Below are 19093 nucleotides of genomic sequence, written 5' to 3'. Positions count from 1 at the left end.
AGTTTCCGTGCATTATCTTAGTAACGGTTGCACATATTCAACTCAAATTTGACATATGGATATGTCATGAGAAAATACAGGTCAAGTTCGAATTTGGTCATGGTTCGATGATTTTTGGCAGAGTTATGCCCCTTTTACTTTGAAAATAATATGAAATTTTCAGTTTCCGTTCATTATCTCCCCAACGGTACAACACATTCAACTCAAATTTGACATATAGATATGTCATGAGAAAATACAGGTCAAGTTCGAATTTGGTCATGGTTCAACAATTTTTAGCAGAGTTATGCCCCTTTTACTTTGAAAATAATATGAAATTTTCAGTTTCCGTTCATTATCTCCCCAACCGTACAACACATTCAACTCAAATTTAAAATATGGATATGTCATGAGAAAATACAGGTCAAGTTCGAATTTGGTCATGGTTCGATGTTTTTTGGCAGAGTTATGCCCCTTTTACTTTGAAAATAATATGAAATTTTCAGTTTCCGTTCATTATCTCCCCAAAGGTACAACACATTCAACTCAAATTTGACATATGGATATGTCATGAGAAAATACAGGTCAAGGTTGAATTTGGTCATGGTTCGATGATTTTTGGCAGAGTTATGCTCCTTTTACTTTGAAAATAATATGAAATTTTCAGTTTCTGTTTATTATCTCCCCAACAGTACAACACATTCAACTCAAATTTGACATATGGATATTTTTTTGGAATGCCCAGGTCAAGTTCGAATTTGGTCATGGTTCAATAATTTTTGGCAGAGTAATGCCCTTTTCACTTTGAAAATAATATGAAATTTACAGTTTCTGTTCATTATCTACCCAACAGTGTTACATATTCAACTCAAATTTGACATATGGATATGTCAAAGGAATGGGCAGGTCAAGTTGGAATTTGGTCATGGTTCGATGATTTTTTGGCAGAGTTATGTCCCTTTCACTTTGAAAATAATATAGATACATCTTAGGAATAGGCAGTTTCAGCACTCATACTTTTGTGGAAATGTATGTAGCCATTATTTTGGCTACAAATATGAAATATGCTATTTTCAAAAGGTTAAGACTGAATAATTTCAGTGCCTTGAACATTGAATGAAAATGGTTTGTGTTAACATTGAAAAGTTTTAAGGGCTTTGAACTTAAAATGAAAACAATAATTTGTGCAAACAAATTTGGAACTAAATATTATAACATCTGAAATTTTGGCTGCATGCGGGGGCATCCGTGGCATGATGACACATTTCTAGTTTTGCTTCTTCCATTCCATATATATATTTATACATATACACATATTTTTTCTTTTTCTTCCGTTTAGGAAAAGGAAAAAAGTCGAGCGTTGACGTTGGTTTTCAGCCACCAATTGGTTAAGTTTCTTTTCTTTGAACCACTTTCCCCTCATGGCTCTGGATTCAAATCTCTTCAGGGACTTTGAAATCTTTTATGTGAGAATGATATCAAGTGAACTTATAGAAACAGGTGATTCCTCGTGACTGAAATAATGCACAGAGATCTTCTCCGGTAAAGCCGAAAAGACATCATGTATAACTTAGAAAACAAAAAATCAAGACAACATCTAGTTTATAATTAGCTCGACTATTCGAAGAATATGAGAGCTATTGTAGTCGCCCCGGCGTCGGCGTCTGCGTTGGTTAAAGTTTTTTGTAAAGTCAAATATCTCAATTATTACTTGAGATATTCAATTGAAACTTACAATACTTATTTATAGTAACAAGGTACATCAGATTGACAAGTTGGATAACTCTGCCTACAATATTGACAGAATTATGCCCCTTTTTAACTTAGAAATTTTGGTTAAAGTTTTTTGTAAAGTAAAATATCTCAATTATTGCTTGAGATATTCAATTGAAACTTACAATACTTATTTATAGTAACAAGGTACATCAGATTGACAAGTTGGATAACTCTGCCTACAATATTGACAGAATTATGCCCCTTTTTAACTTATAACTTTTGGTTAAAGTTTTTTGTAAAGTCAAATATCTCAATTATTGCTTGAGATATTCAATTGAAACTTACAATACTTATTTATAGTAACAAGGTACATCAGATTGACAAGTTGGATAACTCTGCCTACAATATTGACAGAATTATGCCCCTTTTTAACTTAGAAATTTCGGTTAAAGTTTTTTTGTAAAGTCAAATATTTCAATAATTGCTTGAGATATTCAATTGAAATTTTAAAATACTTTTTTATAGTAACAATGTACATCAGTTTGCAAAATTGCATAACTCTGCCTGCAATATTTGCAGAATTATTTGCCCCTTTGAAACTTAGAAATTTTGGTAAAAGGTTAAAGGTCTTCAAAGATATTTACTTGAAACTTTACACATGCACTTAGGGTCATAATTGGAGGGTCATACTATCAAGCGCTTAGAATAGTCAAGCGTGCTGTCCTACCGACAGCTCTTGTTATTTAAAACCACCTCCATGGTCGAGGGATTAGAGTGGATGACTTCTAATCCAGTTACCTCTCTGGCATGGCTGCGATCCCCGGGAGATGCTTTGGCAGGCAGAAAGGTAGTCTAGTACTGGTGTAACTCTCCAGGAACGATGGTTAGGAAACTACCCACCTATATCATCAGTATATGACTGAAATACTGTAAGGACAAGGCGTAAAATGAAACAAACAAACAAATTATTATTTAAATTTCAGAAAATTGGGACAACTGGACTGGTGAGGGTGTTGATTACAATGATGGCAATGAAGAAGAGGGTTACTGGAATGATGATGGTTCTGAATATCACGATTTTATCGTAAGATAGTTCATCTGTTTGTGTAGAATCAGGTTGCTATGACAACAAATAGTCTTAAAATATTGCAAAAAAGCAATATATTTTGACCCATTTATAACTTAAATAAAATAACTCCTAGTTTTGCACTTAAAACAGTAGATGGATACCAGAAATAAGCTGTTTTGGTGAAAATAAGATAGATGCTTTGTAAATAAGATTAAGATTAGATTTATTTTTAGCTTGACTTTTTCATTTTTAAATGTTGGCGTTGTCGATGCCGTTGCAAACTTGAACCTTGATGTTCTTGGTGTATTGTCTTCATACTTGGCCAAAACAACCCTTGGGATAAGACCTTTCAGAAGACCAGACTAACCTTGAACTTCATCCATAAATGACCTTTACCTTCAAGATGAAATCTCCAAATTTTGCTTGTTCTTGCTATTATTATACCTCCACCACAAAATGTGGGGGGGGCTATAATGGATTTGCTTTGTCGCGTCAGTCCGTCCCTCTGTCTCCATTATCGTGCCCGCTCTATAAATCCTATACCAATTGAAGGATTTTCTTCAAACTTGGCTCAAATGTTCACCTCAACAAGGGGATGTGCAGAACCCATGTTACCTTTTTGCTGGCTTAAGGTCAAGGTCACATTTGAAGGTCAAAAATTTACTTAGAAAATGTTCTTAAATTTTAACATGTTCTGAAACTAGCACAGGTATTTGCTTGAAACTTAAAAGATATATGAGGTGTCACAAGATATGCAGGTCAAGTTTCATAGCTGTTTTGCATTTTGACGAAGTTATGCCCCTTTTTAAGTCTTTAAATTTACATACAATCAATACTAGACGATATGTCTTGTCCGCTCTATAAATTCTATACTTATGGAAGGATTTTCTTCAAACTTTACACAAATGTTCACCTCAACTAGGCAATGTGCAGAACCCATCTTACCCTTGTGCCTGCTTTAGGTCAAGGCCACACTTGAAGGTCAAAAATTGACTTAGAAAATGTTCTGAAATTTTAACATGTACTTGAATATTTTTGAAACTAGAACAGATAATCATTTGAAACTTCAAATATATATGAAGTGTCGCAAGTAAGATATGCAGGTCAAGTTTCATAACTAAAAAGAGTGTGTGTGTGGGGGGGATAACTTTGTATTGTATTTTGACAAAGTTGGGTGGGGGGATAACTTTGTATTGTATTTTGACAAAGTTAAGTCCATTTTTAGCTCGACTATACAAAGTATATGGAGAGCTGTCCTACTCGCGTCGGCGTCCGCGTCCAGATTTCAGATTAAAGTTTTGGTGCAGTAAAATATTTTTCACTATAACTTTGTCATTTCTTAAAGTATCAACTTTAAACTTCAAATATATGTTCCTTATCATCAACCACATCTTATGTGACAAGGTTCATAACTCTAGCACCAATATTTTCAGATTTATCTCCCCTTGAACTTAGAATTTTCCTTAAAAAATACTATTTTTTACTGTTACTTCTTTATTGTGTCCGACATATAGGGATCACTTCTCCGTCGTCTGTCCGTCTGTCTGTCCGTCACAAAACTTGTCCGGACTACTCCTCATAAACTACTGGTGCAATTTCATCCAAACTTTACAGGAATGATCAGTACCTAGTCTAGTTGTGCATATTGTCAGCATTTTCCGGTTCAATGATTTTTGTCAGAGTTATGGCCCTTTAATAATTTTTATTTTTAAAGTTTGTCCGGACTTCTTCTCTTATACCACTAATGCAATTTCAATGAAACTTTACAGGATTGATCTGTAGCTCAAGTCCTTGCACATATTGCACGGGTTTTCCGGTTGAATGATTTTTGGCTGAGTTATGGCCCTTTGATAAAAAAGGTGTTTTTTCTGTGTGTTGCCAGATACACAAAAGCTTGTCCGGACCTCTCCTAATGAACTACTGGTGCAATTTCATCCAAACTTTACAGGAATGATCAGTACCAAGTCTAGTTGTGCATATTGTCAGAATTTTCTGGTTCAATGATTTTTGTCAGAGTTATGGCCCTTTAATAATTTTTATTTTTAAAGTTTGTCCGGACTACTTCTCTTATACCACTAATGCAATTTCAATGAAACTTTACAGGATTGATCTGTAGCTCAAGTCCTTGCGCATATTGCACGTGTTTTCCGGTTGAATGAATTTTGGCCAAGTTATGGCCCTTTGATAAAAAGGTGTTTTTTTCTGTGTGTTGCCAGATACACAAAAGCTTGTCCCCACTACTCCTCATAAACTACTGGTGCAATTTCATCCAACTTTTACAGGAATGATCAGTACCAAGTCTATTTTTGCACTGTCCGTCTGTCTCTCCGTCTATCACAAAACTTGTCCCAACATGAAATTGGCCATTATGAGGCGACACATGTGATCACTGATCGCTCTTGTTTCTTAAGGGATCAACCTCATACTTCAAATATATGTACCTTATCATCATCCCTATCTTATGTGACAAGGTTCATAACTCTAACACACATATTTTCATATTTATCTCCCCTTTAACTTAGAGTTTTCCTAAAAAAAATACTATTTTTTACTGTTACTTCTTTATTTCTTAAGGGATCAACTTCATACTTCAAATATATGTAACTTATCATCATCCACATCTTATGTGTTAAGGTTCATAACTCTAGCAATAATATTGCAAGAATTATCTCCCCATAAACTTAGATTTTTTACTAGAAAAATGTTATTTTTTACTATAACTTTTTTAGTTTTAAAGGTATCTACCTCAAACTTCATCAATTACATTTTATGTGATAATGTTCGTAACTCTTGAAGCAATATTTACAGATTTATCTTTCTTTGAACTTAGGATTTTCTTTAAGAAATATTATAACTTTTTTACTTTTTAAGGTATCTACTTTAAACTTCAAATATATACATGTATTTCTTATCATTACACACATGTTGTGTGAAAGGTTCATAACTCTAGCATGACTTTTTCTAGAATTATTCCCCTCAATCTTGGAATTTATGTTAGCAATGTTATTTTTCACTATAACTTTCTTCTGTAATACACATTGGGATATATTAAAAAAGGAATCATACATTGACAAAACTAATGTGACAAGACACACCGAATTTATAAAAAGGGAACGTTAAGATTTGTTCAAACGTTTCTTTGTTTGCTTTTAAAAAAAAGTAAAAAGTCAAGCTTTGCCCCGGCCCTGCGGTGGCTCTTGTTTGACTTAGAAATTCTTGGTTAAGTTTTTGCGTGTAAGCTTATTATCTTGGTCACTATTTATCACAAAGTCTTCATATTTCAAATATTGATTGGTCATAACTAGTAAATGATCCCTATTGATTTTAGGGTCAAATGTCAAGGTCACAGGTTTTTTTGTGCCCCCACTATAGGGTGGGGGGGCATTTAGATTTACCCTTGTCCATCCGTCCGTCCGTTCTCTTTTTGTGACGCACGTAGCTCAAAAAGTAATTGACCTAGAGTCATCAAACCGCACAGGAATGTTGATCAGCATGTGGAGTTGTGCACCTGGGTATTTTCATGTGGATATATTTAGTATTTTTAGAGTTATTGCCCTTGACTTAGAAAAAATTTGCAATTTTTAACTTGTGTCTCATGTAACTCAAAAAATATTTGACCTACAGTCATAAAACCTCACTGGAATGTTGATCAGCATGTGTAGTTGTGCACCTGGGTATTTTTGTGTGGATATATTTAGTATTTTTAGAGTTATTGCCCTTGAATTAGAAAAAAATTCCAATTTTAAACTTGTCGCACGAAACTAAAAAAGTATTTGACCTAGAGTCATGAAAACTTACAAGAATGTTGCTCAGCATGTGTAGTTGTGCACATGGGTATTTTCGTGTGGATATTTTTAGAGTTTTTGCCCTTGACTTAGTAAAAATTTGCAATTTTCAACTTGTGTCCAAGTTATCTTCTTGTAAAGACCCACAAGGCCTAGAGCATAGATATTTTGCATAAGGCATTGTCTGGTAGACCTCTACCAAGATTGTTCAAATTATAGCCCTGGGATTAAAATTGTCCCTGCCCTGGTGGTCATTGATTTTCACTTTGTACATACACTTAAAATACCTTCTTGTCTGAAGGTACAAGGCTTAGAGCTTTGATATTTGGTATATGATATCATCTGTATGTACTCTACCAAAGTTGTTCAGTTGTTCAGATTTTGCCTCTAGTGTCAAAATTAGCCCTGCCCTGGGGGGTCATAGGTTTTCCTTTTATGTATATAGTAAAAACTTAAAAAATCATCTTCTCTAAATTGACAAAGGCTAGAGGTTAGATATTTGGCATGAGACTTTGTGTAGTGAAATTCTACCAAGATTGTTCAAATTATAGCCCTGGTGTCAAAATTGGCCCCACCCCTGGGGGTCATTGATTTTCACTATGTACATATAGTAAAAATTAAAAAATCTTCTTGTCTGAAGGTACAAGGCTTAGAGCTTTTATATTTGGTATATGATATCATCTATGGGTCCTCTACTAAAGTTGTTTTAATTATGTCCCTAGTGTTAAAATTGCCCTGCCCAAGAGGCGATAGTTTTCCTTATAATTATGTATAAAGTAAAAACTTGAAAAATCTTCTTCTCTGCATTGACAAAGGCTAGAGGTTAAATATTTGGCATGATACTTTGCGAAGTGAACCTCTACGAAGATTGTTCAAATTATAGCCCTGGGGTCAAAATTGGCCCTGCCCCAGGGGTCATTGATTTTCACTATGTACATATAGTAAAAAAAATAAAAAATCTTCTTGTCTGACGGTACAAGGCATAGAGCTTTGATGTTTGCTATATAATATCATCTATAGGACATCTACCAAAGTTGTTCAAATTTTTCCCCTGGTGTCAAAATTGGCCCTGCCCAGGGGCATTGATTCTCATTATGTACACATATAGTGGGGCGGGAAATTGACAAAATAGTGCAAATGGTGATACAAGCATGAAACTTTCAGGAAATCATCTGTAGACCATGTACATTTCAAAAGTGAAGTGGGCCGAAAAATATCTCTGCTCATTCATGGGCACCATTTTCAAAATGGCCGTCATATAAATTTGACGTCATTAATATCGCATTCAGTCAAAATGTTTGTAAAGACATGAAACGTACACCATAGCATGTATAAAATCCCCTTTTTCGACTAAGAATTTACGTTTAAGTTTTTGTAATACCTCAAATATTTTCAAAGTCAATTGACATATGGCTTTGAAACTTTGCACACTTGTTCACCATCATGACCCCAACCTGTAGACAGGAGGAGGTAACTCTATCAAGCATTTTGACAGAATTATGCCCCTTTTTCGACTTAGAATTTACTTTAAAGTTTTTGTAATACCTCAAATATTTTAAAAAATTTATTGACATTTGGCTTTGAAACTTTGCACACTTGTTCACCATCATGACCCCAACCTGTAGACAGGAGGAGGTAACTCTATCAAGCATTTTGACAGAATTATGCCCCTTTTTCGACTTAGAATTTACGTTAAAGTTTTTGTTATACCTCAAATATTTTCAAAGTCCATTGACATATGGCTTTGAAACTTTGCACACTTGTTCACCATCATGACCCCATCCTGTAGACAGGAGGAGGTAACTGTATCAAGCATTTTGACAGAATTATGCCCCCTTTTCGACTTAGAATTTACGTTAAAGTTTTTGTAATACCTCAAATATTTTCAAAGTTCATTAACGTAAGGCTTTGAAACATGTTGAAATTTTATACTCTTCTTTGAGAGCATAATAGGACTCTCTCCAAGGCCTATAACTGTAATATGGATTTAAAGAAAAAATTAGCCTTTTTCTTTACTGAGAAAATTTAACCTTTTAATCAAGGCTTTTTTTACTATCAAGCACTAAGAATAGTCAAGCATTGCTGTCCTACCGACAGCTCTTGTTATTTAAAGATATAAAGTCACCATAGATGGACAATGTGTTGTGAACAAGACCCAGGTTTCTTTGTCTAACTTAAAGGTCACTGCTGGGAATCGAACTTTGTCAATATTTACCTCCACACTTAACATGTAATAGGTGGTTTATAACTAGAATCCTTCGGGGGCATTTGTCACGTTCTGTGACAGCTCTTGTTTGAATAACAATAGATTTAACCACTAATCTGATAATAAGAATTAGATAGGTCAGTGATCTATGCCTAATGGCAGTCTTCAATTGTATAGAAACCAAAAAATTCTTTTCCTACATTACTATTAAGTGTTGTATTAATGCGGTGGCATAGCATTTTCACAAATGCAATCGTGTTTTAAGTTAAAAATATTGGCTATTATATTATTATAGCCAGTGTGAGCCCTGCAATATTTACATACTTTCGCTTTTACACATTGTTGTCAGACTATATTTACATAGTTTTGCTTTTACACATTGATGAAGATGACAGATTTAATATACAAAATATATGTTGTTGCCTTTTGCAGATGGATGCAGACTATGATCCTCTGGCAGATAATGAAAGAAAGAAGAGTAAAAAAGAGAAGAAGAGAAAAAACAAATTAGCAAAGGCTCTCACTACAAAGAAACCTGTTTTTGATCCAAGTAAGTACTTGTTTTATCCCCAGTCAAAATTAAAATATTCTTCCAAGCATCCAGATATTGGATCCACCGAAGCAAGCATCAACTGAACCCTTGGAGAGGGATTGCACAGTAAATCTCATTTCAAATGTCACTTAGATTAAGCCATCAAGAATCAGAAGTTGATATACTTACAGCTACACCGTCTGTCTCTGTAGCAACAATAATTTCCTGTACAGACGAAATAAACCGAAAGATACAAAAATTGGATGAAAGAGATACACCTACAAGAATTGACGAATGAAACGTTTCTATATTCAAAGTGCTAAAAAAAAAAAATTTACAAAAAACTCGCACACAACGCCACATTGATTAGAAAGGTGTATATCTACTAAATCAATCCCGAAATCACTTTGTGTTAATTTAACACCACAAGTACTAGTAATCAGGTCAGCACTACAAATCCAGTGTGAAGAAGCTCACTACGAATTTGGCAATAACTCTGCATGATTTTATATCAATATTCGAATAACAAACTGTCAAAACTTAAGCAAGAAATAGACACCATTAAAAAAGATTTAGAAGAGTACTTTGCATAAACAAAAAGAGTTAGAAGTCTAATTTCAAGAATTTAATATCTGTACAAACCGAACTACGAAATAAGAGAAAAGATCTTAAGACAACACAAAACAATAGCACACCAAATTTAACACAATAATGGGACGTAGATTTAGACCTTAAAAAGAAGATGACATTAATAATTTTCTCCGAAATAAATCAAAATGGGTAATTAATCTCTTGCATCACGAAACAACAATACTTAAAGGACTTGGATTTTGTCCACACCTACAAATCACAATATCACTACTTTCAAAAGGGACCTATTCATTTTAAACATTTACTTACATTTGCACAGTTTTTTCAAGATCAACATAACATAAATACATCAGAAAACCCTTTTAAAACACAAACAGGCTGGTCACCCCTGCCAAGAAGATCGAGAGAACTTGAAACATTTATTGCCAGTAAAAATCTTCAAATTTTAAACAAAAAGATGAACAAATTGACAATTTCAAATGTTTCTAAAAAGGAAAGACAAGCTATACAATCTTTACGTGCAAATGATAATATTGTTATAAAATGTGCAGACAAAGGAGTCACTGTCGTTATTTTAGACAATGATTCATACATTAAAGAAGGCCTGAGACAATTTAGTATTACTATATTGAAAGTACAGAAAAATAAAACATAGAGAATATGCGCAGAAATTACATAATTTCTAAACTACCCTAAAAAAACATAACCTCCTTGAAATTGAACACATAAATGACCTTAAACCGAAACATTGCAGAACTTTTTTTATATGCTTCCAAAAATACATAAACAGAACAACCAAGGAAGACCTTTAGTTTTAGCTTGTGAAGGTCTAATAGAAAATAATTCCTAATTTATTGACCATCATCATCATATTAAACCATTAGCACATAATGTTGAATCGTATATATAAAAGACACTAATGATTTAGAATTACTTAACCTAGGAAAAATCCTGAGTCATTCATTTCTTTGAACAATCGACGTAACATCACTATACTTATCTATTCCCCATCAAGACTGCATCAAAGCACTAAAAGGAGCTCTCACTAAGAACCTAAGCCATGGATCCTCCAACGACTGATGCTATTCGTACTCAAAAAGACATGCTTCTAATTTAATGGAGACTTTATGAACGACCATGGGAACTAAGTGTGCACCAAGCTACGCCATCATCTTCATGGGCTACCTTGAATCAAGATTCCTATTAACTCAAAAGTTAAACCTGCTTATATGGTGGAGATTCATTGATGACATATTCATGATCTGGCCACACAATAGACAGTTGTACACCTTCATGGCCGCAATAAATTCATTCCACGAGTCAATGAAATTTACATATGATATCGACCCGTTAAGCAAATTTTCTGGACACCACTATTACTACAGACAAAAATCTACACACTACAGTATACACAAACAGGGTTGCCAGCAGACTTGAAAAGTCAGGGAATTTTGATTTTTTTCAAGGTCAGGGAATTGTCAGGGAATTTTGAAAATTGGTCAGTGAAGAATAAAAATCCTAAAAAGTCCGGGAAAAGTCAGGGAAAAATAATTTTGAAGAATTTTCCTTATATGTATAAAGTAAAAACTGGAAAAAAAACATGTTCACCTCTTTTAAGAGCTAGAGCTTAGATATTAAGCATGTAACATCTTCAGTGAGTGTCTACCAATTTTGTACAAATAAAAGCCTTTGGGTCAAAATTTGCCCAGTCAAGGGGGTCATTGATTTTCCTTATATGTTTATATAAACTTAAAAATTCTTGTAACAAACCCAAAAGAGCTAGAGTTTAGATATTAAGCATGAAACATTTTCTAGTGTGTGTCTACCAAGTTTGTTCAAATAAAAGTCCTTGGGTCAAAATAAGCCCCACCCCAGGGGGTTACTGATTTTCCTTTTATGTACATAGTAAAAAACAAAAACAATATCTTCTTTGAAAAACCCAAAGAGGTAGAGCTGTGATATTTGGCATGAAACATCTTTTAGTAAGTGTCTACCAAGTTTGTTAAAATAAAAGCCCTGGGGTCAAAACTGGTCCAGTCATGGGGGTCATTAATTTTCCTTATATGTATATATAGTAAAAACTAAAAAGTCTTCTTTTAAAAAACAAAAGAGCTAGAGCTTAGATATTTGGCATGAAACATTTTCCAATGGGTGTTTACCAACTTTGTTCAAATAAAAGCCCTGGGGTCAAAATTATTCTTGTTCATGGAGAGTTTTTATATTAAGATGAGTAATTTCAGGGCCATCATGACCCTCTTGTTATTAATTATATTGGCTATGGCAGTATTCTGTAGCTCAAGATAATAGCTTTGCTTCAGACTTGATCTTATCAAAACATTTTACTGAACACAAAATACCAAACTTAGATGTATAAAGCATGTTTTATTGACCATATTGTTAAAAGCATTAAAAAAAACCAACAAAAAAACTTATGGGTGCAGGGCTTTTTTTCACAGGTTGGGGAAGCAGCCCTGCCCATAATTTTGGGGATACATTAATGGTATATTTGCAAAAGGGGAAGAAAAAACTTGATGTAAATTATATTTTGTGGGAAAACTGCATGATTTTAAAGAATTTCTTTTTTTGGGAAACAGTCCTATAATGGCCCCTGCTATAGAAGGAAAAAAAGCCCTGGGGTGAATTGGACAGCTGTAGGGGAGGTGGAGATCGTTTAAGTTTGGTAGTTTTAATCAGTGAAAAACCTAATTTGGTCAGGGAAAAGTCAGGGAATTTTATTTATCTATGATGCTGGCAACCCTGACAAAGCCAACGGATGCGCATATGTATCTTCACTACACTAGTTATCACCCATCGCATCAAAAAAAAAAAGTATCCCATACAGTCAAGCGGTTTCAGCCGGGATACATAGAATTTGCAGGAATGATGAATCCTATGATTATTGGCCAATTTAAAAGTGAGAGAATACCCAGGAAATATCATAATAAAAGCCATCAAGAAAGCTGAAAAGCTAGACTGTTATAAATCACTCACAAAATCAAATAATATAAAGCAAGAAGTTAAAACTATACCATTTTTATTTAGCTACAACCCCTTTACTCCAAATGCACAACATATCTTTGACAGAAATCTGGCCATCTTACAATCTAGCACATCAACAAGTTTCATCAAATATTGTAGGTCCAACCTAATTAAACGTATTACAAAAGGGTTGTTATGCATGGGGCAAAAATTGTTTTGCGTGCCAATATATGGTTGACGTGTTACACACTTTCAAAGCACAGTTACAAAAGAGAATTTTATAATACCAGGACATGATACGTGTAGCACAATGAATATCATATATCTGATAACGTGTAAATGTTGTAAACTACAATATGTTGAACAAACCAGAAACAGTATACATGATAAATTCTACGGACATATTGCAGAGGTCAGATCACAAAACAATATGAAACCAGTCTCCAGCCATTTTAATAGTGCAAATCATTCAATCAACGATGTTGACGTCACAATTATACAACAGTCAGAGCGTAACGTAAACAAAAGACTCCGTTTAGAGGAAGTATGGATCAAGAAAATTCATTCAATGTCACAGATGGGCATGAACCTGATCCAGAGATAAATTGGGAAAAAGAGATCTATATCGCAACTAAACTTATCGATGAAGAAAATACTAATTTTTATATGACATTTGTGGTGAAACGTTTAATGCAGCATCTCGGAACCGGAAGTACTATCACATGAAAAAACATGAAGAAAACAACAAGAATTCGAAGATTTTCTATAAATGTTCATGGTGTAGTAAAACTTACACAAGAAAAAATAACCTGAAGAAACATTCTCTAACAAAACACAAATTTCCAAAAATGAAGTTTGAATAAGTAGAGATCAAGAAAATACAAGAAGTTATATTTCCAGCAATAGATAATAAATCAACAACTACAAAAACTTTAATAAAAACACCAAAATTTCGAATAATGATGGGAAAAACTTGAACACCTTACGTCAAAAAAAATCAGAGGAAAGTATAAAAATACACCTGTAGAATCATAACCAATAACTCCAATCAAGATATCATCACCGATTTCACCTCTACCAACGACACCAAAAACCAGCCGGCCTACAAGTCCAGGCATGAATATAGAAGTGTCCTCAAGTACTGAAACTATGGACAAAATAGGGATGCATAATATAAAAATAACTTGATCATAAATGTAGGCAGAATATACGGTATTTTTTAATCATAAACATTAATAAGCAGCATAATATAAAATGTTTATATTTTTATACAGCTACATTTCATAACACTATATAAGACTATATAAGACATACATGTATAACAATCTATTTTTAGAACAATATTCTAAATATAGAAACAATTAAATAACGTCATTTTGTATACTTTAAAAACAAATTCCTAGTAATTTTTACCCTAAAAAAGGGTAGTGAATACCAGAAACTAAAAGGTTTTAAATAAAATAGAATTTTAAACTTGTTCTGCCGTTGTTGTGTGTTCCTTTCATACTCTTTATTGTTGTTATAAAATATTCTTTATCAGTTGAGAATTAAGTTTTGAATGATAAAGTAAAAAGTTCAGGTTCCCAGTCTGTCCATTTGTCTCTACACATTCACTGGTGGGTTTATCTTTAATCAAGGTAGTGTTTAAAGGGTTACTGATGTTTTAATGTAAGTCTGCAAAAGAATATTATGTTTTTAATGCGGATAAAGGGTGTACAGTAAACTATTGTAATGATATTCAGTGGACCACAAAATTATATCATTATATCCAGATATTGTTATTTCCGTAAGGCAACAAATTTGAAAAAACAGGAAGTGGAAGTATTAAAATAACTACAGAGGAAGATAATGTAATACTTCATGAATTTGATGTTCACTCCAATCATAACTAAATACAACATGTACATGTAAGTTACAAGTATACCTCAATTTTGTCTTAAAAGAGAACTATAGAGTTCATTTCGTAACAATAGAGGCCAATGTCCCTCTATTAAACAAAAGAAAAAAACAAAAGAAATGGCCATGTAATCCATTTCTGCCAGACGTTTTACTTAGCTTCTCTGGCTTTCACAGGTCAAACTGCTGGTGGTATTTCAACAGAATTTCAGTGGACCATCGGTACAAATGTTCATTGTGTATATCGTTGACAAGTTCCTCTTACTGCATAAAATGACCACTATGGCTAAAAATAAAAATTCCCTTTCAGACAGGAATTCGACAAAACTTCACAGGAATTATATGGATAAACCTTTGTTGGTCTTACAAATAAATTTTCCTACTTATCTTCTTAGAAAGGCCTTTCTTTTACATTTGCCCGAGCGATGGTTCTAAGTACCTATTGATGTAACAGATAAACTTGTTCAGCAGTGTTACTGTCCTATGTTTATGGTGGAACTATTTTGCTTTTTTTACTTCCTGAAGGGTGAGCATATAGTCGCCGCTTTGTCAGTCCGTCTGTCCGTCCGCTTTTCTAGTCCGGGACATAACTTTGAAACAACAAGAGGTATCAACAAGAAACTTTGTAAGTAGATAAATTTCATTGAGTAGGTGTGCAGTGCACAAGAACCGTAACTCTGCCTTGCCTAATTTTTGAATTATTGCCCTTTGCTTATTTTTATACGCCCGTTTGAAAAACGGGACGTATTATGGGAACGCCCCTGGCGTTCGGGCGGGCGTTCGGGCGGCGTCCAATTTTGTCCGGAGCATATCTCCTACATGTATGGAGGGATTTTAATGAAACTTCATATAAATGTTCACCACTATGAGGAGCAGTGTCGCGCACATGAACCAGGTCTCTAGGTCAAAGGTCAAGGTCACACTTAGAGCTCATTGAAAAATGCTTGTCCGGAGCAAAACTTCCACATGTATAGAGGGATTTCAATATTATTTGGCACAAATGTTCACCATTGTGAGGCGGAGTGTCGCGTGCAAGATTCAGGTCCTTGCGGCCAAGGTCAAGGTCACACATAGAGGTCAAAGTTCAGATAAAAATATGAAGATGTGTATATGGACCATTTAGTCATCATTTATTGAGGGATTGTAACACAAATGGTCATTATCAAGACTATGGCTGTGATACATATAATTTAGGTCAATATATACAAGGTCAAGGTCACTAAAGATGATGAAATATCCAGATTTTGTAAATAGAATTTAATCAAAGGGAGACAACAAAGTTATTACTTTGTTCATAAATGACTTACACAATTACTCCTCTTGATCTTTTTTCACTTTCAATTCTAAAAATAGAATTTAATCAAAGGGCATGAAATAATCCTCTTTCTTGGACTTGAGTATGTTCTAAAGAATGTAACATTTATTTACACATGTTTCATTCATTGGTCAAGATTCTTAACTGTGATAACTATGGTGTTCTGTAGACTTGGTATTTGTTCATAAAGATCATACAGTAATTACCTTATCAAATGTAAATACTTTCTCATAGAAATTTAATTATATTTTAATTTTCAAGTAAATATCAGTTCAGCTCATTCAAAGATTAAGAATTGTAATGAAATGTATTTCCCTAGAATAAAATCTTAAATCAGAATTTTCTAGTTATTAAATTACATGTACTTTTTATACGCACGTTTAAAAAAAGATAAAAATATGAAGATGTGTATAGGGACGATTTAATCATCATTTATTGAGGGATTGTAACACAAATGGTCATTATAATGACTACGGATGTGACACATGTACTTTAGGTCAATATATGCAAGGTCAAGGTCACTAAAGATGGTGAAATATCCAGATTTTGTCTGGAGCATATCTCCTACATGTATGGAAGAATTTTTATAATACTTTATGGAAATGTTCACCACCATGATATGTATTGCTCCATGCATGATCCAGGTCTCCAGGTCAAAGGTCAAGGTCACACTTAGAGCTCATTGAAAAACGCTTGTCCAGAGCAAAACTTCTACATTCATAGGGGGTTTTCAATATAACTTGGCACAAATGTTCACCATTGTGAGGCTGAGTGTCGCATGCAAAATTCAGATCCCTGCGACCAAAGTCAAGGTTACACATAGAGGTCAAAGTTCAGATAAAAATTTGAAGATGGTTATAGGGACCATTTAGTCATCATTTATTGATGGATTGTAGCACAAATGGTAACTGTCATGACTACAGGTGTTACACATTTAATTTAGGTTAATATTTGCAAGGTCAAGGTCACTGGAGATGATTAAATATCCAGATGTTGTCCGAAGCATATTTTCTACATGCATGGAGGAATTTTAATGTTACTTTTATAGAATTGTTCACCACCATGAGACGTAGTGCCCTGCACATAAACCAAGTCTCTAGGTCAAAGGTGAAGGTCAGTTAGAGCTCATAGAAAAACACTTGTCTGGAGCAAAACTTCTACATGCATAGAGGGATTTCAATATAATTTGGCACAAATGTTCATCATTGTGAGGCTGAGTGCCGTGCATAAAATTCAGGTCCCTGCGACCAAGGTCAAGGTCACACATACTGTGCATATCTTCCCTATTGATTTGTTTTAAGGTTCATTTAACAACACAGTGCCAAGAATAAAAACTTGCTTGCTAGATAACACTTATCCATAATGCCCCCATCTCCATCTAAAGCTTTTTCGTAAACGGGCGTATTTTGTGACTATGGCACCCTTGTTACAATTTAACTTTGTCCGGGACTTAACTCTAAAACTATAAAAGGTATCAACATGAAACTTTGTAGGTAGATAGATCTCATTGAATAGGTGTGCAGTGCACAAGAACTGTAACTCTGCCTTGTCTAATACTTGAATTATTGCCCTTTGTTTATTTTTATGCCCCCGCCATGTAATGGCCGGGGCATATAGTGTTACCCTGTTCCGTCATTCCGTCCTTCCGTCCTTCCGTCATTCTGTCATTCCGTCATCATCAGTTTCCGTTCATTATCTTAAGAACGGTTAGACATATTCAACTCAAATTTGACATATGGATATGTCATGAGAAAATACAGGTCAAGTTCGAATTTGGTCATGGTTCGATGATTTTTGGCAGACTTATGCCCCTTTTACTTTGAAAATAATATGAAATTTCAGTTTCCGTTCATTATCTTAAGAACGGTTGGACACATTCAATTCAAACTTGACATATGGATATGTCATGAGAAAATACAGGTCAAGTTCGAATTTGGTCATGGTTTGATGATTTTTGGCAGAGTTATGCCCCTTTTACTTTGAAAATAATATGAAATTTCAGTTTCTGTTCATTATCTTAAGAACGGTTGGACACATTCAATTCAAACTTGACATATGGATATGTCATGAGAAAATACAGGTCAAGTTCGAATTTGGTTATGGTTCGATAATTTTTTGGCAGAGTTATGCCCCTTTTACTTTGAAAATAATATGAAATTTTCAGTTTCCGTTCATTATCTCCCCAATGGTACAACACAATCAACTCAAACTTGACATATTGATATGTCATGAAAAAAATACAGGTCAAGTTCGAATTTGGTCATGGTTCGGTGATTTTTGGGAGAGTTATGCCCCTTTTACTTTGAAAATAATATGAAATTTTTCAGTTTCCGTTCATTATCTCCCTCAAGGTACAACACATTCAACTCAAACGTGACATATGGATGCGTCAAAGGAATGCGCAGGTCAAGTTCAAATTTGGTAATGGTTCAATGATTTTTGGCAGAGTTATGCCCCTTTCACTTTGAAAGTAATATGAAATTTTCAGTTTCCGTTTATTATCTCCCCAATGGTACAACACATTCAACTCAAATTTGACATATGGATATGTTTTTGGAATGCCCAGGCCAAGTTCAAATTTGGTCATGGTTCAATGATTTTTGGTAGAGTAATGCCCCTTTCACTTTGAAAATGATATGAAATTGACAGTTTCTGTTCCTTATCTACCCAACAGTGTCACATATTCAACTTTAATTTGACATATGGATATGTCAAAGGAATGGGCAGGTCAAGTTCGAATTTGGTCATGGTTTGATGATTTTTTGGCAGAGTTATGTCTCTTTCACTTTGAAAATAATATAGATACATCTTAGGAATAAGCAGTTTAAGTTTGAATTTGGTCATGGTTCAATGATTTTAGACAAACTTATCTTTCCTGAATGTTGGAAAAATTTTGAACTTTCAGTTTCACCACTCATTCTTTTAGCCATTATTTTGGCTACAAATATGCAATATGCTATTTCTAAAAGGTTAAGACTGAATAATTTCAGTGCTTTCAACATTGTATGGAAATAGTTTGTGTTAA

General features: G+C 34.1%; 1 protein-coding gene across 1 annotated transcript in view; it reads left to right on the top strand.

The window, feature by feature from the left end:
* LOC132719389 (protein KRI1 homolog) overlaps window positions 1-19093 on the top strand; it is a 171878-nt gene that overhangs the window by 100018 nt on the left and 52767 nt on the right. Inside the window, exons 8-10 of the mRNA XM_060703150.1 lie at window positions 1319-1366; window positions 2679-2779; window positions 9188-9305. Of these exons, the coding sequence (XP_060559133.1) occupies window positions 1319-1366; window positions 2679-2779; window positions 9188-9305 (267 nt within the window). The remainder of the gene's footprint in view (window positions 1-1318; window positions 1367-2678; window positions 2780-9187; window positions 9306-19093) is intronic.

The sequence above is a fragment of the Ruditapes philippinarum genome, unplaced genomic scaffold (assembly GCF_026571515.1).
Source record: "Ruditapes philippinarum isolate M1 unplaced genomic scaffold, ASM2657151v2 ctg1489_1_1_1_1, whole genome shotgun sequence".
Lineage (NCBI taxonomy): Eukaryota > Metazoa > Mollusca > Bivalvia > Venerida > Veneridae > Ruditapes > Ruditapes philippinarum.
This window is presented reverse-complemented; position numbering and strand designations above follow the sequence as displayed.